The 21859-nt window shown below is 39.8% G+C and overlaps 1 protein-coding gene across 3 annotated transcripts in view; it reads right to left on the reverse strand.

Annotated features, from left to right (window-relative positions):
- The window catches only part of LOC102306878 (FYVE, RhoGEF and PH domain-containing protein 5), a 24152-nt gene extending 13388 nt beyond the window's left edge, over nucleotides 1-10764 (reverse strand). For 2 of the 3 annotated variants that reach the window (XM_042225644.1, XM_014340608.2), the window contains exons 1-5: nucleotides 10531-10764; nucleotides 7062-9624; nucleotides 732-885; nucleotides 161-219; nucleotides 23-53 (exon numbers count right to left, since the gene is read on the reverse strand). In XM_042225644.1, the coding sequence (XP_042081578.1) occupies nucleotides 23-53; nucleotides 161-219; nucleotides 732-885; nucleotides 7062-9624; nucleotides 10531-10540 (2817 nt within the window). In that variant the 5' untranslated portion in view covers nucleotides 10541-10764. The remainder of the gene's footprint in view (nucleotides 1-22; nucleotides 54-160; nucleotides 220-731; nucleotides 886-7061; nucleotides 9625-10530) is intronic. The other variant, XM_042225645.1, reaches the window with a different exon arrangement.
- Nucleotides 10765-21859: the final 11095 nt, after the last annotated feature.

Genomic DNA, 21859 nt, shown 5'->3' on the forward strand with positions numbered 1-21859 from the left:
TATATATATAAACTTCACTTACTTCCTGGAGCACCTTGAGGGCTTTAACATGTCTGTGGGTAGATAAATAAAGCCACAATTCAGCAGGATAGTACTGGGAACGAGACTGCTTTTAGCAGATATAGTTAATAAGAAATAATATGTTAAATAGGAAACTTACGTTCTCTCTGAATCCACCAGCTCTTTGACGATGTAAAAGGCTCTGGATCGACCGTCAGACTGTAAACAATCATATTATTTACTTGGAATAAGCCTCATGTTGGGAGAAACGAAAGCATTCTGGCGCAGGTTCAAATGTAGCTGGCTCACCACTCAACATCATCTCCAAGCAGCAATCAAATTCTAAATAATGAGGACAGCCCTGTAGTAGCCCATTAACCTCCATTAACCTGCATTAAAATGCTGGCACTGGAGGGCATTTTTGCAGTTGGCCAAGGTGAAAAAAAACAGTTTACCCTGTGTTATGTTACTCCCTTCTTACAATACATCTTCATTTCTACAAGTCCTTTGGAGGAAAGGTGACTTCTCTGTAAAAACAATTAAATAATTAAGTTTTATTTCTGAGGATGGAGGGTTTTCTAAATAAGAGTAGGTGAATAAAAGGCTTAGTGAATGGGGACTTCTAAGCTAAGTATGTTATGGACAAGATATTTAACATTTTGTTGTAGAAATCTGTTATTCTACCTATAAAACCTTTTTTCTCCCCTCAGTGTGCCTGTAAGGAACCCAACCTGTCTGTCATAGTTGTTTTCTGTCACTGCCTCGTCTTCCTCAGAGGTGCGTCCTTGGTCTTCTTCACCCATTGTCTTTCTCACATCTTCACCCACCGGATTAACCTGTGGACCAGCTGCCAACGCACACACGTTGTATGCTTCTGTATAGGCACTGTGGGAAGCAACAAAAAAAAGGAGTGGCTGGTGTGAAACAAGGCAGCGCGCTGGATATACAGTCCAAAAAATGCTGCAGAGTATATGCACACTCTTAACAATAATGACGAAAATTCATGTAGCATTTTATTGGTTTCTTTTGCACTGAATTTGGTAAAATGGAAGTAAAAATTTCAAAAACATGTTTAATAATATCGCTCTTGTTGGCTTATTTTTATGAGGCTGTACCTCATTTGGTTTCTGGCTCATAACACTGATGTAACAGCCTCATAACTACTCTGCCTAATTTACAGTTTTGATTTGTTGAGAGCAAAAATATTTTCAAATCACACTTTTGCCTGGTAAAAAGGATACAGAGACTTATTTCATCTCAAATTCTTCCACAGGCCTCATAGTATTACGGACTAAATTAAGTAAATGTGGGGTATTATTTAAGATGGACAATAGTCCAGAACGTAAGGGTTTTATGAAGATATGGAGAGCAGAACTTTAGCACCTTAACATAAATACTGAATACAAGGACACAGAGCTAACGCCGAAACAAAATAATATTTGCCAAGGAGCATCTTAAAGCTCACTAAATACGACATTTTAACCTATTTAATCCACAGAAAAGTGATTGCTGTGACCAAAACATTCCAGCTGTCTCTGCTTTTTGACTTACAAAAAGTCTGGCTAAACTTACCTACCTTCAGGATCCGTAATTGTTTTCATCATTAATCGACAAAAATCAAAATATGTGGGGAAAGTGCTTGTTCCTTCTTATTCCTTAATAATAATATATCCACAGACACTTTGTTATAGACACTGGTTCAAATGCTCAATAATGTAAATATCCAATCAGCCAATCACATGGAAGCAACAGAGTGCATGTAGACATAATCAAGATGACCTGCTAAGGTTCAAACTGAGCATCAGAATGAGAAAGAAAAATGATTTAAGTGACTTTGCATGTTGTTGGGGGTTTTTTTCGGTGTCTGTTAGTCAGGCTAGTCTGAGTATTTGCCTGATCTTAACCAGGACTATAATGATGTTAAATAGCGTGTTTCTAAGCGATTTGAAGAAAAAGAGCGAACATGTGTAGATGGAGTCCAGACGGTTCTCATATTTCCTCTTTTTTCCGAGGTCGTCATTTAGGAACGTGGTGGGTAGCCGAAAACGTAATATGTTGACGATTTGTCACCTAGCGTAAAATGTTACGCTTCGGGAGTGAGAACGTGTTGGTATTTTAGACACTGCTGATCTACTGGGGTTTTCCCGCCCAGCTGACTTCTGCATTTACGAAGAAAGGTCCAGAAAAAGAGAAAAATATCCACTGAATTGCAAAAGTGCATTTTGATGCTAAAGGTCAGAGGAGGTCAGACTGCTTAAAACTGATAGGACGTCTACAGTAACTCAAAAAACACTAGTTATGAAGTTATGCTGAAAAGCATCCCTGAATGGATGAAATCATTAAACCTTGAAGATGATGGGTTACAGCACCAGAAGACCACACAAGGTGACACTCCTGTCAGCTAAAAACAGGAAACTGAGGCTATAATTCACACAGGCTCACCAAAATTGGACCACAAAAGATGATTTTGGTTTTGATTTCTGCTGTAAGCTGCTGCTGAAAGCATGGATCAATCCTATCTCACATTACCAGTTCAGGCTGATGGTGGTGGCGTAATGATGTGGGGGTTAGTTAGCACCTTTGTGTTTTGGTAGATCTAAAGACACCCTTCATGGATGTGCATCTGTCAAATCTGCAGCAACTCTGTGACGCCGTCAATGTCAATATGAACCAAAATCTCCAGCACCTTGTTGATTCTGTGCTGCAAAGAATTAAGGCAGTTCTGAAGCTAAATGGGAAATCAACCTTGTATTAGCATAATGTACCTAATAAAGTGTCTGGTGAGTGTATATTGCATCCCCTTGTTGAAAACCACTACTCTAGCCTTAAAATGTGTCATTTCATTTTTCCCCCACACTTTGACCAAGTGATTCTATAATATGAGCTTCATTCATGTGAGAATAAATCAGATGAATTTTATTTAACCATTCAAATCATCTTTATGCTTCACATTGAAATATCACTATAATAAACATAGTCAGTGTTAGAATTAAATGTGAATAGATAAAACATTGCAGGTCTGCAAAAGCCAATAAACTGATTCTGAAAGGCCCGCGGTGACAACTGTACCCGATCAGGGACACATGTTGGTATTTTATGCTATGAGATTTCCTTCTGCGGGGAGCCCAAATGAATATGCTAATGTCTGCCGCTCAGCGGGGAATGTAAGCTACGCAAATAACAACACATCCTTAAAGTTACAGTGGTGATGCAGTAGTCCTCTACGTGACCAGATAATTGCTTTGCCAATCTTCCTGCCATGTTTCACTCCAAGCACCGGTGGATTAAATCCCACTGAGATGCAAATTAGCTACATATGAACAACATATGTGAGCAGTTCAGATCTCTGCATCACACACATTAGAGCTGCATGGCCCATTACTGTTTACTAGATCAAACTTTGAATGAGATACCACAAAACTGCACGGACAGTCTCTATATTAGGCTTTTAAATCACTGCCAAAGAAACTGCCTCCGTCTCTTCACACGCTCCTGCCACAATGTATGACGTCTCAAGGCAAAATGTGCAGCGATAAATTACAAGAGATAAAAAATATTGTTTCTATCTTTTTCCTCAAGCAAGGTTCCCAATGAAAGCTGACTGGAAAAAAGACACCAATTATCTCCAAACTATCTGTTAATATGGCTCCTTCAGGCTATTGCAAAATTAACATCCTCAGCCTCTAACTCGACTGTCCATTTGGAGAACTGTGATTATGCTGGCTTTATTCTGTAGAGGCTGAAACACCGTGCAGAAATCATATTCATGCCACTGTTTGTTTAGGATTAACATTAAAAGGTCAATTAAGCAATAAATTAGTCGTGCATAAAAATAATAATTAAAAAAAATCAGCAAATAATTAAAAAAAAAAACTTATTCATTAATTATTTTAAAAAGTTTTATTTCAATCCATAAAATGAAAAAATCTTGTTACTGTAGCTTCTTAAATTTGACAACTTTGCTGATTTATTGAGGTTGTAGCTATTCACTGTTTACGTAGTATTTACGATGGAGTTTTGTTAAATACTTTGTTTTTCCTGTTTTGCTTTGACAAATAAGGCTCAACTGGATTAAGTAGATTATTAGTACTGTCATTTTTAAAATCGTTGTTGTTTTGAAAGGGAACTTACATCTCTGACCCTACTAGACAGCAGGAACTGGAAGGGTTTATGGGTTTGTTATAAACCCCCTTTGTAAGAATTGAAAGGGTGATGATTCTTTAAAAATAATTATTATACATTCAGTGTTAAACTTTAAGCATTATATACATAGCTGACCATTTTTTCCCAAAATAATTTTTCTCTTGAAACAATTTTAACGTTACACGAGTCTCACGTTAATTTGCCTTTTCCAGTTAATTTGCTTTTTATGCACCTTGACCCTGCAATTCTATCATTGTTATTAATTATTAATTTACATCTTAGCACTAGCATCATCATTATTATTATTAACATTATTAGTGTTCATTTTGTAACCCTTTCTCTTTCTGTCTCCAAAAAATCAAGATGGTGACGATTATATTGTCAAACCAGGGGGGCAACCTCTGTGTATGAAATATGACGTCAGCACAGAAGTGGCAAAAACTGCAGTTCCTCAAGACAATTCTTAAAGCTTTCAGCAAAAGACAGTCAGCCCCTACAGGCTCACACTTTAAAATGTCCAATGTTGCAGGACAGAAAAACACATTTACAGCCTGGTACTAAAAACAGTTTCAGCATCTATGGATAGGCAGCTGGAGCCAGTTGGGTAGGCCTCATCCTAGTTCAAGTCATTAAACTGGACCTCCCAACTGTGTGTGCATTTGTGAGTGTCATGTTTGTACTGTTTGAGCACTTTTAATATGTTATCTGACTGATATTTAGCTTTATTGTTAGATAGACCATTACAGAAGTCTGTGCTTAATTAGCTGGTATTACCTGGTACAGCTTATGAAAGTAGCTTGCTCACCATGCTGGCTATAGTGGTAACTTATACCATCATTTATCCATATAAGGGAATGTCTGGCTCCAAATAACACAGCAGACAAAAATGCTAATGTTGAAGCTTCAAAATGCAGAATTTCTAAGTTACAGTTATAGAGTCAGGGTGGCTATGTCTTTTATACTGTCTGTACCAAACACGAGGCTTCACAACAGGACGTTATGGAGGTATCTTTTAAATAAAGTCTGTTTTTTTAATTTATTTGTTGGGTTTCAGCCTTTACTTTGATAGAACAGTGGCGAGAAGACACTGGGAGAAAGACCAGGGCAGAAGACATGCAGTAAATGGCTGTGGGGCATAATCCAACCTGGGCCTCTATACTAGGCTTATGGCATTTGGGCCACTTGTTCAAATCAGTGAGCTAAAGCAGTGTTTGTAACCATGAAAAGAGAAAGCAGCAAATGCTCTGGTTTTTCTGTTTGTGTGCATAAGTTACCTGCCTGGTCTTTGCTTGAAATTTATCCCTTAGGTCATTTTCACATTTCTTACTTTTTTTTATTTGTCATTATTTTAAAAATAGTTTGCATTTTTTGGCCAAAATAAAGATTCTTGATGTAGCCACCTTGGGCTCTTCAATATTGTCTTTGGCATTTTCACAGTTCTCAAATGTGTAGTAGATAAACAGGTTAATTTACTCTATTAACTCACGCTGCAATACTATGGGGAGCCAGTGTGTGCACATGCAAGTGAGCACAGTGTCCATATGAAAAAGCTGGAATTTAAACAAGTCCCTAAATAATAGTATCCATGTGTAGTTTAAGGCACCAGAAAAAAAGTTTGCCCAAACCAGAGTAATAATGATATGCTCAGCCATACAACATGTTCACATGTTCATCATCAACTCAAGGTGTGTGCAGGTTGATTTATTGATGTAAAACATAAAATATTTAAGTTTATAGACTGTAAAAACTTCTTGTGAGGAAAATATATGAAAGGATGAAGACAGCAAGCTGTTCATTGATGACTAAGAGTCAGAAGTACACCTGCATGTTTTCCAATGGTTGATTTTAGGAGTTAATTTTCATAGAAATGATATAGAGTATAAAATACAACGGTCTGTGTCAAACCACACTGTGTCAGCCTCTTCAGCAGTGTATTATAAGCCCTGCTGTACAGCTTTGTTTGCACATATGGTATAACCTAAATGGTGAACATGAGGAGAGGGAAGCTCTTTGGTGAACAACTGCTGACTACAGAACACACTGAGATTGTATCACCGCCTGTTGTTTCTGAATGGCTAGAGACGAGCAATGACTCCAAAAGACTGACTATTAATCATCGTGGACAGCCTGTATGATATGGGCACAGCTAACAGGAATGTGGGGGTGGGGGGTAAGGGGGAGGTGGGTTACAGTCAGAGCCGCCTGGCTGATCATACAACAAACAGCATCCCACTAGAGACACAAGAGGCTCTGCCTACAACATCAGCCCAAAAGGACCCCATTTTCTGTACCTAAAGGGATGATTTATGAATGAAAACAGCCCGTTTTCAATTACATCTTAAGCCACTACCCCTACACCAGCATTTCCTCTTCTCCCACTCAACAAGCCATGACAAGACAAGTTTAGTCTTACTGCAAGGTAAGAGGTAAGCTTCCTCTTTACATACCTGCAGGGATCATAGCATCAGGGGTCTCTATATAACAAATAATGATAATTCCAAGGACATTATTAAAGTGACCATGAAGTAATAAAAAATGGTAGTGGCAGGAATCACTAATATGATGCACAATTGCCATGCGTGTTAGCTGTTTGCCTTCTTGGTCTTTTAGTAAGACACTCCACTGCTTTGGTGCTGATGGATTTATTGCAAAAACTCTGGGATGGACAGACATAAAAATTGTTGCAGAGATTCATAATCTCAAGACGGTGAATCCAGTGTGGAGCCCTAACTTAGATAACATGACTTTCTTCTGATAGCATCAACACGTCAAATTTGAATTGCATAAAACCTTGCGTGTGATGTTTAGTGGTAATAAGCAATTACCAAGACAACATTTTAAACCAACATTGTTATTGTTTTTAGCAATGTCATCATTTAACTCAAGGCAGTGCTACAAGCTTTGGTTCATTTACATACCTTTCTGTTTCCTGTTCAAGTGACTGAGTTTTTTTCTCAAACCCAGGGAGGCTGCTCATGTCCACATAACCATCTGTCTCATTGGCAGCAGACAGCACTCGACTGGGACGGACAAAGAAGTCTGTGAGAGGTATCTGCCGAACAGGCCTCCGCTGCGGCACCTGAAGGTTCTCGTAGTCTGAACTGATGGCCGGAACATTCTCGTAGTCAGAGGTATCTGTGTTGGGGACGGAGATGGACCGAGGCTTGGTCAGGGGGAGAGGAGTGAAAGGCACACGAGAGCGATCCTCGAAGGACTCCACCCGGACAACGCTGCGATTGAGGAAGGCCACAGTGTTCCCTTTCCTTCTGCTTTCCTTGTAGAACAGGAAGGGAGAGGCCGGCTCAGGTGAAACTTGTAGTTTGCTGACTGAGCGTGAGTTCAGCTGCGGAGAGCTGTTTATGCTGCTTCTATCTAAATCCAGCAGTCTGCTGGGCGTACGGTGGCTGGACTCTGCTGAGGGCTTAAAGAACGATGGTTTGACATCGACCGCGGGCTTGTTTTCTGTCTTCCGCCTAAATTTAAGCATGAGAAAGCGCTTAAGGGAGGACTTCTTTTTCCTGTTTTTCTCTGATGAGTCCCCCTCAATGAGAAGGGAAGGAGAACTCTTTGTAATAGGCCTCTTAGTGATGTAGGCCAGCTCAAACGGAGGAGGGATATCCACTGCAGATGTAGGTGTGGATAGGGCACTGGATGAGAGAGGGGAGCGCCTGGAGAAGCTTTCAGATGAACAAAGGGCACCTCTCTGTCTAGGAGATCCTTCCCTGTAGACACACAGAGATGAGTCTTGGCCCTCCATGGACAGGGAACGGGGGTACAGGGACAAATAATGGGGTTTTGAGTAACTTTTGTGCCGTGTTGAGTTTAACATGGGGCTGCTGCTCATTGCAGGTTGTCCAAATCCACTCATGTAGGGCTTCTGAAGAAACTGCACTCCTGTATCCTCCACTTTATTAGTAATGCGGTGTGACAAAGAGTGGGATCGAATCCCGGTCACTTTCCTATCAAAAGGAAAACCATTTTCCGCATACAAACTTTTCCCTGGCTCCTCGTATAGATGCTCATCGCTGATGTCCTGCTCTGTGTCAGTGGTGTCATCCAGAAAGGGCACAATGTGGCCCTCCGAGTCATCGTCGTCTCTGAAGACATCAGAGTCGTTTGGGGACAGGAGCTGGCTTCCTGAGCATGAAGAGGTCAGCGAGGTATCGGCATCTGTTGGTACTGAGATGGATATCTGCCTGAACCTTGGCTGGAAGTACAAATGATTTAATACGTCTCCCACTGCATGAGAATTATGCTCTTCAGTTTTGACAGGCATCCTTTTCGGACATATCCTTACCTTGTTTTCATGAGTGCTGTTAATGTAATCCTGAGAACCCAAACACTCCGTTTGTATATTTTCAGCTGTTTCCTCATATTTCCTGGCTGATACTCCATGGCTGTTTAAAGAAGAAACGGTACTTTGTGTGAGTGCACTCTCTAGTGGTCCACAAGTTTTGTCTTTCCTTGGCATCAAGTCTCGGTTTATAATGTCCTCCGAAGAGATGTAAAACGGCTCATAACCTGGATCGCCTTCTAAGCCAGTGTGTCTCTTAGCTGCACCAGAGATCTGTTTCTGGTTGTCAGGAGTGAAGTCATAAAAACGGGTGTGCTCTTGGCTTTCACCTTTTTCTTTAATCTTAGGGCTACACCTCAGCTTTAGGATGTTACAAGTGAAACCACAGTCAGAGACTGGTTCTACTTTCTCTTCATCTTCTGCTAGAAAAACACGCTTGTCATCAGCCTCAGTTGTGGTTTCTTCACCCAGGACATCAGGTTCATCTGTACAAGACTCAGTTAGATCATCTGCTGTATTTGCATCCTCTTCAATTTGGCGCTGGTTCTTGTTCAGGTCTCGACTTTCACCAGAATAACAGCCTGCCTCCTCATCGATGCTGTTAACAGAAAAGTCTCCCACAGAGATGCCATCTGTGTCGGCCAGCGCCTCACCTGCATCGCAACCTTCAGCATCCATGTCCTCCGTCACGTCTGTGTCAATCATCTCCACTGCCTCCTCCGAGTCAGCCGTGGGTCTAGCATCACTGATCCAAAGTGTTTCCAGGGAATCAGCTTCCTCTGTCACAGCACTGTCAGTTAATCTCCAGTCCTCATCCATCTTCAGAATCATATCTTCATCTTCGTTTTCCTCCTCTGTCACATCTCTGTCCTCCAGCCCATGTGACCCCGATGGTGAGTCTGTTTGTGGTGATTTGAGGATGTAAGAGTTAAATTGTTGCTCCGTTGGCAATGTGTCTATACTTGCTTTGTTTAGACCATTCTCTGTCTTGTGCTCCTCATCAGCCTCACCATCTGAGGTTACCAGGCTGCCATTACTGCATCCTCCCTGGCTGCCATTTACCTCTGATGCGACTTTAGGTTTTGGGGCTATAGAAGGTTTAGGACCCCTGGCTGCAGACAGAAGGGGGGACAGCTTGGCGTGACAAACAAATCTTGGCTTGGGAGCAACAGAGGGCTTGGTGCAGTCTGAAAGAACAACAGGAAAAGGAAACTGTAAGATTATGTGCTTTAAAATAGATTGCAGGTCATTTGCATTGTTTCACTGTGACCTAAAACTGATTAAAGATTCACAAATGATAAAACTTTGAACCGTGTGTAAGAGTCATATTTAGCTGTGCACATTTTCTTCACAAAATCTGTAGAATATTTCTTTGTAAAAATATACATATTTCCATACATGAAACTGACAGTACAAACCAAGATAGCTCCTCCAATTGGTACAGCTTGGTGGTGTAAGATTATAATAAAAAGATGCTAAATTAGTAATGTATACTTTGATATTCTTCAAGAAAGAATTGAAGGGAATTCCCTGATTCACTTCCTGTGATTCAAGCGAGAGACACTCCTGTCAGGCTGCCTGTACTACTTTAAGAACAATAGGTCACTTTACATGTCGCAAAGGACAGTGCTAATAAATCAGCACATGTACTTCACGTGTATTCAATACATGAATTATATCAATACATTATGCAATGCACAATATCTATATAAAGGAAGTGTTAAAATTATGACAGTTGCCTATAAATAGAAAACATGCAGTTAAAGATTGATTTGAAGTTTTCAAACCCCAAGCGAGCTTCATTTTTGCTAAAGCGCTCTCTTTTCTTCTATATAACCAACACCATACTTCCTTGTAAAATCAAGAAACACTGGGTAAAGGCACACTTTGATTTGCTCCATATCCTGTTGCTACAGCTGGAGTCATTCATTTACGAAGAAAGGAGCCAAAGTGAGATATACATATATATATATATATATAGCTTTAAAAAGATGAATCTGTAAGATATAAGTAACTGTAAACTTCGTATGTCTTCTAATTTTCTAAAAATGTCGAAAGTGAAGCAGTTCGTGGCTCGAGGCAAATCGTCTCACCTGTGTTCATTTTTGGAAAGCGAGTATCTCCAACATCTCGTCCGCAAAATCAGTCAGGACACAAAAAGTAATAAAAATGGAGCAAACAGCAAACTCTGTTGAATAGTCTAAGCAGAGAGTGAGTGAGTGTGCCTCAACGCAGCCCTGCCTTCTGGGAGGGAAACGCTGCCCAGCTGATCGCTCGCTGGTGCGTCTTGGTGCGCGCCGGACGCGATTGGAAACTGGAATAAACCGCACTTGAGGAGAATCCCTGCACAGCAGCAGGTCCAGTCAAGTGTTGGAAATGTTACAGTCCGCCTACAAATGAATTTCAGCGATGATTGGTACTTTACTGTAATCAGTAAATATAACAGGGATGAGATTAAACGGAGTGATGTAGATGTTTTACGTAGACAGTCACTCAATTCATGTAAAAGAAACATAATTTAACGCCTGTTCACGAGGTGGACTACACACAAAAACGATAATTCTGGGAAAATCCCATAAAAGCAAAAAATGCCACACATATATACAGTATATATATATATATATATATATATATATATATATATATATATATATGTGTGTGTGTGTATATATATATATATGTGTGTGTGTGTATATATGTATGTGTATATATATATATATATATGTGTGTGTGTATATATATATTTGATGATATTTGTTATCATCATATACTTTCTTATAGTTTCTATTTTTAGCAGTTACAAAGTAACCAAATGTTAAACATTATCACGAGATAATAAAACATACAACAAAGTCATGGCTTGCAACTTATGGGCGTTTTTTAAAGTTGTTCTTGTGAAACTGAATGTTTGATTTATTAGTGTCAAATCAGAGCAATGACTGGATAATATTCTCATAAAACAGTTTTTCTTAGCAGCATAAAATATATTTGACATTTCAGAACAGCTCTCTTGCATTGATAAACCGGCTTTGTTTCCCTGCACGCCCATCTGTCCATCTGATTGCTGTACAACAGGCTCCTTTTTTGCACAACAGGAAGCTGCTCTCCCATGTTTCCTGCACAGCCCAACTTCACATCCTTAGCAGCCTATGGACATCATTTAACCCCTCCGTGCATTTTACTGTGACTCACCGGTGGTGAAGTAAGGGGAGTTATTTTTACTAATCAATTGTAGTCAGCTGGTGAAGATTTATAACACCAAAAATATGTGTGTGTTACAGCAGCAAACAGCAGGGTTAGGGGAGTGGCTCAGTGGGGGATAAGTCCAGCATGCGAAAAAGGGGGGAGTCAAGTAACAGCTGTTTTGACTCAAAAACACATAATTCACATCAAACAGAAAACAGCAAATGAATTGATCTCTTTTTCTTTTTTTTAAATATCCTTTTTTCATATCACAAAACATGAGTGAAATTAGATTACAAAATGCTAGAAAGGCTAATCCAGGGAAAATCATATGTAGTAGACTTTGTGTCTCAAACATTTATAATGGACATTTCCTTGGCTGTTATCCCATTGTACATATTTAGTGGGTTACAAGTGAGCGGAGAGTTTATGTGGCCATGCAACATAAGGATGAATAGCCTCACATTTGATATTCTTCTGCATCACACTTTAAGATCAAAAATCAGTCCCCCGACAATGCCAGTCAATCTTGCATGCATTAAGCTATAGAAAATATAATCTCTGATAACCCCACAATAGATGGTTTATCACAGCCCAACATAAAGCTTGAGATGCTCTGACGAAGAAACACAAAACTAGGCTGATTTCAAACAGTTGCCTAAATGAAAAGCACCGCAAATGTGCTGCTCTATGTGAGGCCGTGAATAGTCCTGTCATTAAGAGAGTGTTAGACTCATTACAAACATCATGTGGTTCCACCTTTGACCCTGATTTTGTTGGTGCAATAATTGTGTTTTCATATTGAGTCAATAAAGAGGGGAAGGTGAGCTCTAGCACCAAACAGTAATGACAGATCCGCTAAGAAAAACATGTTGAGGATGAGTGGGTGTTCTCACACACACACACACACACACAAACACGAGCGCACACAATAAAATAGGGTAAGGCTGGTGATGCTATTGTCAGTCTAAAGTACAGAGCTGAACAAACAATGAGTTAATTTGTCCCTCAGTACTTTGCAACTTCCCCAGTCTGTCGGCATCTGGCTGTTTTCCAAAACAGCTGGGCACAGCAAGTTTTTTTTTAACAAAAATTGAGCATAAAGAAGAAAAAATGGTGTGAATTTAGTTATGCTTGTCTCAGGATCATTTACACTCTGCTCTGATACACTATTGTGCACTAGTGCAAACTCTGTCACTAAAGTACCTTCAATAAGTACCTAAAATAATTTTTTTAATTGGATTTGTTTGCAATAAGAAGAAGATAAGCTCTCTCTAGACCTGCTCTTTAGGCATGCGGATAGGTGAAAAATTAAAGGATATCTTTGAATAAAGGAAATATTTCATCATAGGATAAAGGTAATTACTCTGAACAACTTTATATTGATTTGCAGTTAATCTCTCCTCTAAGAAGACAAGCCAGCAAAATACCCAAACACAGTATGACAAAGCCATTGTCGGGTTTCCGAGCAGCGTGCCCCCACCACTTGGTGTGCCCATTGTTACATCCATCACTGTAATAGTACATATATATGACAGATAATAAGAAATCACTAAAGAACAATGAGTACATAACCTAATAGAGATACAGGCTACACATGTCACGTTATGTTGAAAATACACAATAACAACTAATGGATGAGAAAAGCAGTTTGTTTACAGTGAGGATGGAGATAAACTCAGAGGTTCATCTCCATCTGTGTGTCTCCTGTTTGTGTCAGACAAGAAAAGAGTGCGTCTGCTCCTCTCTCCTGCTCTGAGGTAAAACAATAAGGCCGAGGCTTAAAAAGGGAACTCCATCTTGATCTACTCCTTCCTGTCACTGTTTTCAAGCCTTTCAGTGAAACTACACACAGGGTGTAGTCAACAAACGTAAAGGATAATTCAAGTTATTTTCAACCAGGGCCTCATTGTCCTACTTTTTATCAGCACTGAGAGGTTACTTGAGAGAAAAATGTCTCAAAACTAAAATCAGAAGGCAAATAGGTAGCTAGTATAATATCCACACTGATGGATAACTAACAGGTAAACTTTATTTTTGTACATCCAGTGAAAAATAAAGGCGCATGTTCAGTATCCTTGAAAAGTTTTGTTGACTTTTCTCTCTTTGGCAACACTGAATCCAGTAAACTGACAGGGTCTGATAGGATGCAGGAACAAACTTTTGTGTCATGGCGGTCTAATTTTAGTTTCCCTTCACATCATGACAAGGAAGAAAACACAGCTGGAAGGTTGTTTTTGTTCTTCTGTGAGAACTTTCATACAATAGTGTACAAGAAGTATACAATAGGGATAGTTTTTTTTACAAAGGAAAACTGTGAACATAAGGTTGTTGATGCAAAATTTTAAAACTGTCATTTCAAAAAAACAAAAGAAAAAATGAACTTAATTTAAACTCTGTCTTGAATATTTTGTGTGTTTCCTGTAATAAAATGTCAGTGTGTGTTTGCACGCAGAGGCCAAGTCGCTGAACTTCAGTAATAGCTCAGTGAAAACAAATATGCTGCTCCAAAAAAATTTAAGGAACACTTTTTAATCACAGTAAAGCATCAAGTCAGTTAAACTTCTGGGATGTTGATCTGGTCAGTTAAGTAGCAGAAGGGGGGGTCATTAATCGGTTTTAGCTGCTTTGGTGTTAATGAAATTAACAACAGGTGAACTAGAGGGGCAACAATGAGACAATTCCCTAAAAATGTTTTATAGTTGGAGGCCATTGCCATTTTTTTTCCTGCTCATATTTTCTGACTGTTTTTTCACTGGTTTTGCATTTGGCTAGGGTCAGTGTCACTGCTGGTGACATGAGGTGATACCTTGCGCCTACAGAGGTTGCTGCAGGATGGCACATCAATATATGCCATTGCCAGAAGGTTTGCTGTGTCTCCCAGCACAGTCTCAAGAGCATGGAGGAGACCATTTCTCTCAAGGAAAGCTGGGCAAGGCTGTAAAATCTGCTCCTTTGTGCAAGAAGGAACAGGATTAGGACTGCCAGAGCTGCAAAATGAGCTGCAGCAGGTTACTGGTGTGAATGTCTCTGACCACACAATCAGAAAAAGAAGGTCCAACAACCCCTAGTGGGCTCTGTGCCCACTGCCCCATAGAGCTCGATTGGCTTTTGCCATAGAATACCAGAACTGGCAGGCCACCACCGGCACTCTTTGCTTTTCAGAGATTAGAGCAGGTTCACCGCATGTGGCAAGAGTTTGCAGGCAGGTCCTAAAGGATGACAGAATTGATACCATTGATTGGCCCCCACACTCACCTGACCTAAATCCAGTAGAACACCTCTGGGACAATATATTTCATTCATCTGATAGTGCCAGGTTGTACCTCAGACTGTCCAGGACCTCAGTGATGCTTCCCACACTGATCATTTCATTTTTAATAAAACAATGTGGCATCCTTTCATTTCTAACATATTACCAAACCCATATCAGTGTAGATAGAGTCTTTTCCCACTGAGATCTGATGGGTTTGCAAAGTGTTCCTTTGATTATTTAAGCGTTGTATTTCCAGAAGATTTGCAACAAAGTGAGGAAAAAAATGAGAACAAATGTTCAGTGTTTCACACTAAATCAGATTACATCAGGCGTTTTGTTGGACTAAATCCGTCTGTGTCTATATTAGAGGGATACAGAGTATCTAATTTGCTTAATGTACAGAAAGAAATGTGGATATTTTCATAAACGCACCATGTTCTCTGCCCTATCTCTTAGTAAACAAACAGAAAAACTAAAAATCAAAGTCCTTAAAGCAATGCAACAATAAGTAAAAATCAATTTATTAACTAATTAATTAAATGATGGTCTCGTGTGGGAGTGAAACTCATGAAAAGTCTCATGGGTTGTGCCTCTCCCATATTTCCCCCTTGAATACATAAATTTCCTAAGAGTTTGATGTGGTTTAGTTCTATGAGTATTTCATCTTTAGGAAATAAGGATACATTTACCATTTACCCAAGTGGACATGGCGCCTTGTGTATCTGCTACATCAACTGACATCCTCTGAATTCAATTCAATTCAATTTTGTTTATATAGCACCAAATCACAACAACAGTTGCCTCAAGGTGCTTTATATTGTAAAGTAGACCCTACAGTAATACATGCAGAGAAAAACCCAACAATCATATGACCTCCTATGAGCAAGCACTTTGGTGACAGTGGGAAGGAAAAACTCCCTTTTAATAGGAAGAAACCTCCAGCAGAAGCAGGCTCGGGGAGGGGCGGGGCCATCTGCCGCGACAGGTTGGGGTGAGAGAAGGAAGACAGGACAAAAGACATGCTGTGGAAGAGAGACAGAGATTAATAACAAGTATGATTTCTGAATGAGTACTATATGTACTTATTCATATATTGGCTCTTCTGCATTGCATTAACTGAGACAACATGCATTAAGCAGGTGCACTGACACCATCATCTTGCCTTCTTTGAATTTGTGGAATACGTCTGAGTCACAGACTCCATTTCACAACTTATAAGCATGAAATCCCTTTAATGTCCCTGATTTGGGTATTTCATTTCCAGTTAGTTTAATACATACTGAAATGTGTAAAAATGTGCTTTTTTACCTGATGAAGCTAACTGACTCCTGGCTGTGGCCTCGTATTTACCACAGAGATGCATTTGTGAAAGCTCAAAATTCTCAAATAAATACAGCAGTATTGACCAGAATGCTGATCTGTGCCTGCTGAATCTTTTAGTTTACTTTGGTTTCGGAAACTGTTGTTTGTGCTTAATTAATAATGAAGTGAAATCCAGCAGGAAAGAGGCTGTTTTACAGAGGTAGCATTAATTCTCTGCTGAAGGACACATTGAGATGCAAGCAGCCCCTTAACAGCTCCTGGATCTAACAATCAATACTGGGCATGTGACTCTGGAGCTAGCAAGAGTGACATCTTTGCTGCCAAGAAACACCGCCTCCGTTCTTTACAGCATCTAATTTAGGGAAGGTCACTGACTGCCATAGATCACCATCAAATTCAACTCAGTAGTCTGACTCTAGACACTTAGTTTTCAGCTGACACTTCTACTTTCCACATGTCACAAAAACTTCAAATTAGGTCACATGGCCCCCTTTTTTGTTAAGGTAAATAATGTATGTAGTGTATTGTAACATGCATTTATAGCATTGTTTCTTCAGAAGTGTTGTTGAAGCCTGTGTGTCCCGTAGGAGGGGCGAAAAGTTGTCTAGCCAGCTAGCATCAGGTGATGTTTGTTGTTTATGTCCATTACTTTGATGTAATTGGTATGAAATGTTTGGTCAGAGGCTCAAGAAGTTGTAAAAGTTCACAAAATACTGCAGCTGGTGTGACAGTTGCAGTTAAAACACACAAAAATATGCGCAATATGTTTATGGAGCTTTATGCAAAAGGAGGACTTTTTTTTTCTCCAAATAACCAGCAGGTGCTGACTCGTCCGGTGCAAAAGTAAAAGTTACAAATAATCAGAAAGTAACCACGAAAAGGTCAGATCTCAACAAACATGTTCCATGAAATGTAATCATTACTTTCAAGTCTTTTTTAAAAAAAAATTTCTTTTAATTTTAAAAATTTTTTAGGTCCTAAGTGAAGTAAATAAAGCAGTTTTTGTTTTAGAGCTTGGCTCCCACTTACCTGGCAGACCTTCTGCACATATACACCAAACAAAGGTCTGTGACCCCCAAATTATAGAATGAGTTGGTCCTCCACTTTAAATCACATTTAAAAAACACACACCAGAGTTAATATTAGTTAGTCAAGATAATTTTAGTCCATTTTTTTTGTTGTTTTTTTTGTTTAGCCTTTCTAGTTTTATTTAGTGCATATTTTATTGTCTATTTTAAACCAACCGGTTGTCCCTCACTCTTAACATCTGGTTTTAAAAACTAGGATGGCAGAAAAGTAGGTGATGTTATCGTGACAATATCCATCTTTCATGTACAGGTAATGACCAAATAATAGTTTACCAGAGTCCAAACACAGCACATTATCAGCTGAACAGACATAAAGACAAAAACTGGCAGCACCATTATTCAACTATATTACACACAAATTGAATTTCCACTTTCATACAATCAAATACCCATAATCTATCTAAAATAAATCCATAAATATAATATACATACTATTTTTGCCATTTTAGGGTAAACGTGAATAATAGATTGTTAAAACAATAGCAAAAATGGTAATATAAGAACTTTAGCAGCACTTTAAAAAGGAGTTACATTCCAAAAAGAAACCGTATAACCACAACATGAAGCAGCAGAGCTCTGAAGTGTATTGTAAACACAAATGTCAAATGCTACTTGCAGGACTATTTGCTGCATCTGTTAACTGCAGGTAGAAAGCTTGCTGGGTGGTTTAGAGCAGCAGGAGAATGAGTAGACTTGCAATGAGTCCCCAGTCCCTTTCCTTCCTATTCACTCCTTTTTTTCTCCCCTTTCACATGAGCAGAATTTATGAGGCCATTACGGGTGTGCATGCAGTGTCAACAGTGCCCAGCTAATATCTTTATCCACCATCGTGAAGAGTGGGTGGTGTGTGTGTGTGTGTGTGTGTGTGTGTGTGTGTGTGTGTGTGTGTGTGTGTGTGTGTGTGTGTGTGTGTGGGTGGGAGAGTTGACAGGCGACACATACACTGCCCAGGAGACAAACTACCTCCAAGCTCACAGCTCAGCTCAGCCCAGAAGTACTGTATACACTTGATGCATTTTACACTTCTCAGCATCTCAGACACATTAGTTTGCTTCTATAAGGAAACAACTTCAGTAATGAATTCAGCACAAACCTTTTCTTTTAATAGAGGAAAAGTGAAAAGTGCTCAAAATCCCAGAGAATCAGGAGCAATGCAACAATACAAGTGAAGACATAAATGTACAGAAACACATCAGCTATCAGTTTTACCATAGATTTAAATCAGGTACACTTACTACTGTGTATACAGTTATTATATACAGTCTGATATTTAAACTTGTTTAATGATAGGATACATTCAAGTGTGACAAACATACAAAAAAAGGAAATCAGATCACATTACTTAAAAATAAGTATAGCATTATACTGCTTAATCATGTATAACTGCATAAAATACACTTTTTCTGCATTTTCTCACTTGCCTACAGAGTCTGTGGCTCTGAGCTTCTCACAGAGTGGATGTGCTCAAATTGTCACAAATATTATTAATTTAGAAAAAAGCCCACTATTTAGCAGTTTTCAGTGAGCTTTACCAAAACTTACTCAAGGAGGACTATTATTGACTAAAGATTAATGCAGACTGATTTGGTATGTCTGTTAATATTCACCACAGTGATGAACTGAAAAACGCATCCCTGTTCATCTTAAACATGTCACCCAGCAGTGTGGTTTCTGTACCTTTATATTACTCATACAGTGGGGCAAAAAAGTATTTAGTCAGCCACCGATTGTGCAAGTTCCCCCACCTAAAATGATGACAGAGGTCAGTAATTTGCACCAGAGGTACACTTCAACTGTGAGAGACAGAATGTGAAAAAAAAAATCCATGAATCCACATGGTAGGATTTGTAAAGAATTTATTCGTAAATCAGGGTGGAAAATAAGTATTTGGTCAATAACAAAAATACAACTCAATACTTTGTAACATAACCTTTGTTGGCAATAACAGAGGTCAAACGTTTACTATAGGTCTTTACCAGGTTTGCACACACAGTAGCTGGTATTTTGGCCCATTCCTCCATGCAGATCTTCTCGAGAGCAGTGATGTTTTGGGGCTGTCGCCGAGCAACACGGACTTTCAACTCCCGCCACAGATTTTCTATGGGGTTGAGGTCTGGAGACTGGCTAGGCCACTCCAGGACTTTCAAATGCTTCTTACGGAGCCACTCCTTTGTTGCCCGGGCGGTGTGTTTTGGATCATTGTCATGTTGGAAGACCCAGCCTCGTTTCATCTTCAAAGTTCTCACTGATGGAAGGAGGTTTTGGCTCAAATCTCACGATACATGGCCCCATTCATTCTGTCCTTAACACGGATCAGTCGTCCTGTCCCCTTGGCAGAAAAACAGCCCCATAGCATGATGTTTCCACCCCCATGCTTCACAGTAGGTATGGTTGTTCAATTTGAGCTTTGGTTTCATCTGACCACATGACATTCTCCCAATCCTCTGCTGTATCATCCATGTGCTCTCTGGCAAACTTCAGACGGGCCTGGACATGCACTGGCTTCAGCAGCGGAACACGTCTGGCACTGCGGGATTTGATTCCCTGCCGTTGTAGTGTGTTACTGATGGTGACCTTTGTTACTTTGGTCCCAGCTCTCTGCAGGTCATTCACCAGGTCCCCCCGTGTGGTTCTGGGATCTTTGCTCACCGTTCTCATGATCATTTTGACCCCACGGGATGAGATCTTGCGTGGAGCCCCAGATCGAGGGAGATTATCAGTGGTCTTGTATGTCTTCCATTTTCTGATGATTGCTCCCACAGTTGATTTTTTCACACCAAGCTGCTTGCCTATTGTAGATTCACTCTTCCCAGTCTGGTGCAGGTCTACAATACTTTTCCTGGTGTCCTTCGAAAGCTCTTTGGTCTTGGCCATGGCGGAGTTTGGAGTCTGACTGTTTGAGGCTGTGGACAGGTGTCTTTTATACAGATGATGAGTTCAAACAGGTGCCATTCATACAGGTAACGAGTGGGGGACAGAAAAGCTTCTTACAGAAGATGTTACAGGTCTGTGAGAGCCAGAGATTTTCCTTGTTTGAGGTGACCAAATACTTATTTTCCACCCTAATTTACGAATAAATTCTTTACAAATCCTACCATGTGAATTCATGGATTTTTTTTTCACATTCTGTCTCTCACAGTTGAAGTGTACCTCTGGTGCAAATTACTGACCTCTGTCATCATTTTAGGTGGGGGAACTTGCACAATCGGTGGCTGACTAAATACTTTTTTGCCCCACTGTATACACTATACTCAAAGTCCTGGGTTCTTGTGTTGGACTTGATTCATTTATTTCAAACCTTAAAAGCAAACAAACATAAGCATATTAATGAAAAGATTAAATCTGTTTCTCGTTTTGCGTTGTGGTCCCTCATACAGCACTCAAATGCTGCCGGTACACTGATGGATCAGAATTAATTGTCTAATTATGTTATACACAATGTAATAGCAACCAGGGACATTTATATGTACAATTAATTTTTTCATTATTACTTTTGGGTAGCAATAAGTGTTTGCTTAACCAAGTAGGACAGTGAATGCAGTTTGTTGACTTATTAGAAGTACTTATGACATTTTTTTGGATACTAATACTGACTGCACTTTAGTCAGCTGATGCAACCATGAGTCTTTTAACCATACGTCTCACAAAGCAGCAGTATCAGGACCGAGTGGTTGCATTAGCAGTGGAACTGAAAAATTCTAATTGATATCACCCCCGTGTTAACAACGTGTGATCAGAGGAGGCAGGAGGTGTTATTTAACAACATAAATTCAGCTGCCCCAAGTCGTGATGTGATCCGCAGCCAAACACTGTCATTACAGACTCTACGGCCCTTTTGTCCCCTCTTTCTCTGATCCATCTGCTGCTGGGGAAACATTGCAGCAGGCCTGCCATCAAGCTCACTGGCACCAGTCTGTTTTACATGTGGCTGTTTGACACAGCGCAGCAGGAGCACATTACGGCCTTGTGGCAAGAGGGGCTCAGTAGCCGTGGCAGCATTAGCTATCATTATGCTCACCAACTCATTACAGCTCACCGTGGGGTGATGCTGACAGAGCGACCCGGGCCTCCATCTGAAGCACATCCTCTCATGGTGTGGAGGTGGCAATACACATAAGTGTAAGACTGTTCACTGATGAACCATTAAGGAAGCCTACAGCAGCAAAGCAATGCTCCCGTTGAGCAGTGTGGGATGTCGAGCTAATAATGTGATTTAATTGTCTGCTCCGTGCACAAATTTAATTTTTTTTTCTTTGTTGCTGTTGTATTTATTTTTTTAATGGAGCTCTCTTTTTTAATTAATTATCTTTAGATGATGCTCATTGAAGATTTTTTTTAAAGGATGCTCTAATGACACATTTTGTTTGGGTGCCATTGCTATTCATTTTTATCAAGCCGTGGGGCAGCATGAGTTTCACCCATTTCTTTTGTAATAGCTGTAGCGAGAAGAAGTAGCAACAGTGGTAAAACAAAGGCATGAAGCCTGTTCTGATTTGTGTTTTCTTCTTTCTATCTCTCTGTTTCTGTTCCCCTGCAACTTTTCAATTAATTTCTATCATGTGGCATTTCTAG

Source organism: Haplochromis burtoni, unplaced genomic scaffold (genome assembly GCF_018398535.1).
Source record: "Haplochromis burtoni strain Fernald_Lab_line unplaced genomic scaffold, NCSU_Asbu1 Contig_177, whole genome shotgun sequence".
NCBI lineage: Eukaryota > Metazoa > Chordata > Actinopteri > Cichliformes > Cichlidae > Haplochromis > Haplochromis burtoni.